The sequence below is a fragment of the Crinia signifera genome, chromosome 6 (assembly GCF_055691185.1).
Source record: "Crinia signifera chromosome 6, ASM5569118v1, whole genome shotgun sequence".
Lineage (NCBI taxonomy): Eukaryota > Metazoa > Chordata > Amphibia > Anura > Myobatrachidae > Crinia > Crinia signifera.
In genome coordinates this window covers 66275774-66284215 of record NC_139222.1, presented here as the reverse complement: position 1 = coordinate 66284215, position 8442 = coordinate 66275774, and the positions used below count along the sequence as shown (strand labels likewise).

Genomic DNA, 8442 nt, shown 5'->3' with positions numbered 1-8442 from the left:
AATCTTAAAGTCTGCTTAGAGCGTCTACTCAGCGCTGAGACATGAGATCTGAATGCTGACCCCTCCTGATGAATACCACCACTTTCTTATCCCACATACTTGGTGATGGATGTTACCACTCACAGCCTATGACTCACTAGAGCTTCACAAAGAAACTTCTTATAAAACATACTGTTCTGCATAGCAAGGCGACAATAGGCAGAGGTTAACGCTATAATTACTGTCCTATATCTGTATCGCTATTGCTACATTACAAGCCGATGCCCAGTCTCTTCACATCACATGACAGGGAGCATCTGTGATGCACTCCTCACTGTGACCTCTGACCTATATCCCACAGTTATCTTCTGATGGTCATTTGCAACTGCAGAAGTGCAGGAGGTATGCTGTTTTGGGATGTCATGCTCCTATTCTTAGCACTTTATAGATCATCAGGTCAAGCGCTTACCTATTGTTGAATTATTTATGCACAGATGTACCTTTACAAAGTTTTACTTTCAATAAATTTGTACTTGAGCGCTAAAATGATAGAGGAGAATAGGCAAGCGCCACTAAACAAAGATGTGTATGAATAAACAAAATAAGATTTTTTTTTTGAATAATAAAATAAAAAATGATAAATAATAATAGTAAGTAAAAATAAGCAAAATAATAGCTGTGACACCTGTAAAAAAAAAAAAGAAGGGAGAGGAAGGTGTTAACTTGAAATGTATATAGCTCCTTCTGTTTCTGGAGTGAAATGGAGGATGTTGCGTTGTACTGCGCTATCCCTACCTCTTACTATCGTGCTGGACAGTGTGGAGGCAGTCAGTGTGTGCTTGACTCTTCTGCTGCTGCTGATTTCCTGCCACTGCTGTAGTTCTTGTGAGCAGGGATGGCCATCGACCATCGTTGATTCTAAATCATTGTTGGTTTATGGCTGATGTCAAATACTTTTGCCATCGATGGGGGAGAACCAGATGGTTTCCCTCCATCGATGGCACAGCGAAACCAATGTTTTTTTTTTTTCTCAAAGTGCCGGGACACTGAGCATAGCCCTGCCCCTGACACCTGTGAAGCCCCGCCCCCATGTTTTGATTGGTCCACATGCCAAACAAAATGGATGACCATCGATAGTGTTAAAATATGCAATGAATATTTGTATCAATATTTTTAACTATCAATGGCCAGTTTCACTATTGCCATCGATGGCACCTATCGATTGCAATGGCAACGATGGCCATTCCTACTTGTGAGTGGCACTGTCTGCTGCAGGCGGGTGACATCATCCGGCTTCTCCGTTTCCAGGAGGGCACTCGGCTTTGATTGATGTCTTGAGATGCTCACTTTTTGTGGCCTCCAAATAATGGGATCAATGCATTTCGTGCCGTAGGCACTTTTTCAAGATAAATTTAGGTTTTTTCTTTAGTCTTTATTTTAGTTTAAAAAACTAAAGTTCAAAGGTGGAAATGGTTGCCTATTCCACTGTATAATTACAGGTTTTTTTTTTCTATACAAGCCAAATTGAGAAGCCTCTTTTTTTCTAAAAAAAAAAAAAAATTCATATACAGTTTACTTAGAGCATAGAGGCACTTGTAGTATGCTGTACTAGAACTTGAAGGTAGACTAGATGCCTTTATGTTATAAGTATCTCTAATCAGTAAAGAACATGTTAGTGGTGGCTGATCCAGGCAATTTATCTTATTGTTATATTTGGCTAACATTCTCCCCCCCTGATGAAGGCTTTAGTTTGCCTTCCTCTGGATCAACACAATTAATATTTGTGACGGGTTGAACATGATAAAGAACAGAGCCTTTTTTCAAGAACACTCTGTTTTTAACTATGTAGAATAAAAAAACCTTTATTTTTAAGAATTGTACTAGTATTACGGTTTAATATACTATTTGCACACTTTAGATACAAAAACAAAAATATAAGGTCATTCAGAATATGGCTAGCATTGTAGTCTTGGGAAACAAGCTAAATTTCGAAAAGGACAATTGTTAATTTAATCGGACACTTCTTTAGGTGCACATGAGATGCCGAAAGTCCTGAAAGTTTCTGAGCTACTCTTCTAAGGATGTGTAAGATAGTCCATGGTGGTGTTGGTAATTCTTGCATAGTTATACAGCAAAACATATCATGTTATGTTATGTTCTTGTGTATTTTGGTTTGTTTAAGTGCCTTGTTAAATCTTCTATCCTCAAGTCCTTCAGCTGTACCAAGTGCTCCAGACGCTGGACTTTCATCTGTAGTATCTGGCAAGTACAGAGACAGAGTTAGGAGTGTGGTAGAGCTTGTTTCTGTGCGTATGCATAATACAGTATACCTGTTTTCAGGAAGGGCTAGTGCAATGGGGCACTGATGTTGATGGATATCAAACCAAGCGTAAAGACAGCGATGATCACAAATATTTAACCTACTCAGGACACGAGAAGTACAGACTTCACATTCAGCCCTCCAGTGTCTCATTCCTGGCGGGTGGCATGAATGTGGCGCGTGAGCGTGTAAGGCACACGCGCACCACATTCGTTGGCGAGCCTCGGCAAATGACATGCCGGGCCCGGCTGAATGACAAAAAGGCGCCATCAATATACCCATTTAAACCCTGATTCACATTAGTAAGTCAAACAAAAAAGCAAGCATTTTTAAGCAAAACCAAGTGCAGATCGGGCTGATGTAATATGTGCAAAGAGATTTATACGTGGGTGGTTTATATTTTTCCTGTGCAGGGTAAATACTGGCTATTTTTGCATGTAGCCCACAAATACTGGACAGCTTTATTTTTATTTTGCAATTTAGATTTCAGTTTGAACACACCCCACCCAAATCTAAATGTAGAAAATACACCACAGTCCTATGCAGTACAAGGTAAATTATGTACAGTAATATGTAATTATACATTATAACTAGTTACACAGTGAGGCCCACTGGAGGTTTCTTCTGTACCTCTGTACCAGTCCAACCCCTCTTACATACATGAATGAGGCTCTTAGTTCCTCTAATAGCAAGAGCAATTATTTCCAACTTCTGTTTAAATCTACACTGACCCCAATAACGTAACACAGTGTCTTTAACCCTTTGAGTGCCAAGTGAATTGGTCAACATAGGTGTGAAACTTTTGAATTCATCATACTGACCTGTAATGCTTACATTATATAGGAAATATTAAAATGTTGAGTAAAAAGAGATTATATTTGAATTTATTTAACAAATGTGCCTGACTCTGGCATTTTTATAGGATATTTTGCACATCTCTCACAGACATGTTGGCACTCAAAGAGTTAATCCAGGACCCCATAGTGCTGCCTGAGATCTAATCACAGTTTTAGAACATTGTTTTTACACTGTAATACTTTACTCTGGCAAAATCATATCTGAGTGCCAACAAGGCAAGAGCTTAAAACAATATCTATCTGGCCACATTGTTTGCAATGGTGTATCTCACTACTGGGTGGCAGCAGAACCTTAAAATGGCTGTTCAGCAAGTGCCCACTGCTGTGGGAAATGTTATTTTAAGCAACAGATCTTGTCCAATTATAAAGACTTACATGAAACCTTAAATATAGACTGTCTGGTTTCTCTTTCTTGTGGCAAACTGTCCTTTTTTCAGTACTTTAGAATGTGCCAATTGCTTTACCTTGATGTGGAGTTCCAGAATGTAACTAAACAGTGGTTCGCTGGTTGTTATTCTAACGTTATCAGCTGGGATGGACAGAGGGCAGATTAGAAACATCTGTTTTATCTATAAAGAATCCTTTATGTTTTGTTACAGCCCAACGAGGCGCCTGCTTACACACTGCAGAGCTCTCCCATACTTGCATAAGATAATATCTTAGAGGCCTTATCTGAAGGCTGGACACAGCAGACTGTGCTATGTATATTTGTTCATTCCGCAATAACTCCATTTGAACAACTGCAGCGAAGCATCGCGTTTATTTTGTATAAGGCAGAGTTTATGTCTGGAATAGTTTCAGGACACATGAAAAGTGCAAGGGACGTTCCGGGGGAAATTTACTAAAGTAAATTTGTAAAAATATAGGTGTATTTGTACCCAGAAATACACTTATTTTTGACATTTACTATCCCGAAAATACGGCAATTCGTATTCGTATTGATGTGCTATCAATACGAATAGTAATTGCCGTATTTTTGGGATTGTAAATGTGAAAAATAAGTGTATTTCTGGGTACAAATACACCTATTTTTTACAAATTTCCTTTAGTAAATTTCCCCCTCCATGTCGGAATTCTGTTCTAAACAACTGAAGGCCTTTATTTTAGCAGATACTTCTAGTCTGGATTTCTCCTGTCACACACTCAATGTATCAGTAACAGTTTATTTTTCTGTCAATAAAAGGTGAAAAGAGGTGTCCTGGATATTTTATAGTAGCAGAACCAGGCTAAACCATATAGGGTCCTAAGCAATGTTCCCTCTAATTTTACGAAGGCTGTGTGCGGCAAAAGATTTTGGCTGTGCAACTTTGGAAAGAAATTAAAAAATTTGTGTGTCATATATATAACTGGAAAATGACATTCAGCATTTGTGTTAACTTTACTTCAAAATGATATTAAACATTGATAACACAGCACACAATGTAGTTAATGGGTGAAACACACATTAATTGAGTCCACAACTGCAAAAAGAGTCCACTGCTGCTTTGTGCGCTCTGTTGTAATGTCTGTGCGCACGCTCGTCGAGTTGTGTGCACGCGCACGTGCACACAGCTTAGAGGGAACACTGGTCCTAAGTATTCTAAAAAAGACCACATCCACCAATTACTATCAAAATATTATAATAAGTAGCTCCTCTTATGATGTATTCCATTGGAAATGCAGCCACTGCCCTGTAGCAGGGTCACAGCCAGAACTTTGTGGTCCCCATGGCAACTTTTGAAAGGGTTCCGGGTCCCATTGTCTTATAATAGTGCCCTTAATGCTTTGCCCCATAGTAATGCCCTAGTTCACATTAGGTCATATTGTACGGCTGCCAGTACACACAGTACTCCCAATTTAAGTTCTAACATACAGTGTCCCCAGTTATTATATCACATTCCAGTGCACCCTTTCCAAAGATGCCACATTACAGCACCTCAAGTTTATATTTTGCCACATTGTAGGGCCTCCAATTCAAATTAAGACACAATACAGTGCCACAGCACCATTTTCCCAGTGAATTCCTACTTTGAGAAAAACAGAGAAAATGGCCACCGCTCCACTGCGGGACACTGTATGGTAGGTATTAAAGTAGAAAATTGGTGCAGGGTGTGTGGTGTGGGCCATCATGGACCCAGGCCACTATGCCAAACTTGTTGGCCACCATCTCATCTCACTTTTTTGGATTGCCATCCAACTTCCTACTTTGGATTAATGTATAAAAACATGAAAGAAATTGGTCTCTGCTACTTTTTATTATTATTCTTAGGAACCTCCCTCTTTTGCTGTGCTCCCGATGATGTATTAGGGAGTGGAATATGGTATGTATACATAAACAGCGCATACCAACCTTCTCTTTCTCAAAAGTTCATATGATAAACTTAATACCACATGAAACGTTGATATGTGTATATACAGAGAGAACAGCTCTGTGGTAGCTCACTCTAAGCAAACCTCACCCACGTAATACAGTCATCGCTCTTGACTGAAGCAGCACAGCAGTGTTGTCGGACCCTCCATTCTGCAAACAAATGTCTCTGACCAGCAAAAATCTAACACAGTCTATGAGTTCTAGGCTCCCTGCACACTCACTTGTACAGTTTCCTGCAGTGCTAGCATTTCTTGTTCTTTTTCTTCTAACAACAAGCGTACACCAGGTTCCAGATGTGCATATGGGTGTGAACGACCGTCCGGTCTGTAAGACAATATGACAGTATGGTCAGTTGTCAATGCAGCTTCCTATTTAAACTGGGAACACAGATAGGAACAACAACAAAATCTAAAACACAGATGGTTTACATAAATCATCCCAACCCATGAGTAACCCCTCACCCTGGTCTCAAACCTATAAATCTCTGTGTCTGTGCACTTGGGTTTGACCTCTGCCTGTGAGATGCTTTGCTGACTACACACTATGTCTACGGAGCAATCAAGGTCAGGAGAGGTGGTGGGGGTAGGGGTTTGAGGCTGTAGTCTCCCCCCTCCCTCTTTTTTTAATATTGTTCTTAGTTTTGTTATACAAAGCATATTTCTATTTCCCGAATGGATTCCAAACATGAAAATGCTGCTAGGCCAGAAACAGAAACTGGACAGAGTTCATGATTCCAATTTATAGTACGGAATAACTTTTAGAATACAAGGCCCAGAGCTCCCACTTATGTAGGGTACACACCAGAACGATCATGATCTGGAGCAGATTGTGAGACAAGCATGCGATGGTCGCATGATCTATTGGAGCACACGATTTGTTCACGGTCTGCATACGATCCGCACCCTATCTGTACCCAGTTGAAGGGGTCGTTTTCAAATCCTGACTGCAGCAGGTAGGATCTGCAAAACGACCAGCGGGGACGCGCGTCGGAACGGAATCGGATCTAACACATGCCAAAACATGCCCGATTTGCATACAATCGGTCGAGATTGTATTGAAATTGGGGGAATTGAGGCCAAATCGTTCTGGTGTGTACCCAGCATTACCCAGAGGTGTTTTTACTGTTTAAACTGAAGGACACAAGAAAGAAACTACAATGCACTTTACAGAAAAGGGAATTTATAAGTGATAGAATATATATTAATACAGTTATTCAGTTGGATTAAAACCATGAGAAATTACAAACATTATTTCTTGGCAGAACATTTGTATAATAAAACCATAATACAGTATAAAACAAAATAATATACCAAATAATGAAGACCAATAACAGAAGGGACTATTGTGTCTATACATGTGTTTTCTTTAACTATTCTCAAATTCTGAAAATAGCCACATCTGATTCACAAGACAATGATATTGATATAATCTTACGCTGTGTGGTCAACCACTCACAAACAGCAAATGCATAAATCAACAATATTATTAAAACCGTTAAAAAATCCTTAATGCAAGCACATAAGTATCAGGCTGGGTGCACACCTAAAAATTTATCTGTTCAATCTGTCTGGTGGGAACTAAAATCTGGTAATGTGTGTCAGCAGATGACAATCTACCATTTTGTTCACAAATGCTGGAAAACACACAATCGCTATTCTGAGAAATATGTTAAATCTGTTTGATTTAACATTTTCCAAATAATAATTTCTCTCCATTTCCAGCATTAGGGAGCAAATGGCTGACTGTCATATATTTCCATACATTACCAGAATTTAGTTCTCACCTGACAGATTGGACAGGTAAATCTGTAAATCTGTAGGTGTGTACCAGTATAAGTCACAGGCTAGTCAGCACAGACATAAAGACTACCAAACATTCCACATCACTCTAGGGCTATAGTATTTAAGATGGTTGGAACCCCAGGAGTGGCAAATGTACACCCCCAGTGTCCCAGTATAAAGGACATTTATTTATTTACTGTGTTCATGACAGTGAGGGGCATAAGGGGCCTTATTCTAGTTCACTCTTAGAGGCAAATTCCTTCTCAGATGGACAAAACCATGTGCACTGCAGGGGGCAGATGTAACAGGTGCAGATAGAATTAGATTTGGGTGATTTTGTTTCTGTGCAGGGAAAATACTGACCTCTTTTTTTTTTGCAATATAGATCTCACTTTGAAGAAAAACCCCACCCAAATCTAACTCTCTCTGCACATGTGATATCTGCCCCACCTGCAGTGCACATGGTTTTGTCCATTTTGAAGGAATTTGCCTCTAAGAGTGAACTAGAATAAGTCCCAAGCTGCCAGCCATTAGCAATATTCACACCCCCAAGAGTGTGGCCAGTCCCTTCCATGAAACAGATACACACCTTTCGCTATGCAACTTGATCCACTTTTACAATCCTTAACCCTTTGAGTGCCAACATCTCTGTGAGAGATGTGCAAAATATTAGCTAAAAATGCCAACATTTGTTATATAAATTGAAATGTTGTGTAAAGAAATATATATATATATCATTGGTTCCCAAACTTTTTAAATCACGGCACCCTAAAGTATCAGAATATTTTTCACGGCACCCCTAGGCCAAAAGTTGGTTACTAATTTCAGGAAAAATATAAAAAAAGTTGTGATTTAAATGTTTTCCTTAGGTCCACTTATGTGGTGAGGAACATGATTCACGTCTGTTTACCCACATATTCTTAATTGGAAGCCACAAGCACTGATTTTGCCTATTTCATTGGCCATAAATAACTTGAATTGATTCTGGACCACCAACCTGAGGCACCCCTGCAAGTGCTCCAAGGCACCCCAGGGAGCCTAGGCGCACAGTTTGGGAACCACTGATATATATATATATTATATTTCCTATATAAAAAGTAAACATAACAGGCCATTATGATGAATAAAAGTGATTGGCATTTTTCACATGTATTT

The 8442-nt window shown here is 39.4% G+C and overlaps 1 protein-coding gene across 3 annotated transcripts in view; it reads right to left on the bottom strand.

Annotated features, from left to right (window-relative positions):
• Positions 1-1825: 1825 nt before the first annotated feature.
• LOC146007672 (sperm flagellar protein 1-like) overlaps positions 1826-8442 on the bottom strand; it is a 59876-nt gene continuing 53259 nt past the window's right edge. For all 3 annotated transcript variants that reach the window (XM_083146184.1, XM_083146182.1, XM_083146183.1), the window contains exons 6-7: positions 5728-5830; positions 1826-2238 (exon numbers count right to left, since the gene is read on the bottom strand). In XM_083146184.1, coding sequence (XP_083002310.1) covers positions 2131-2238; positions 5728-5830 — 211 coding nt within the window. In that variant the 3' untranslated portion in view covers positions 1826-2130. The remainder of the gene's footprint in view (positions 2239-5727; positions 5831-8442) is intronic.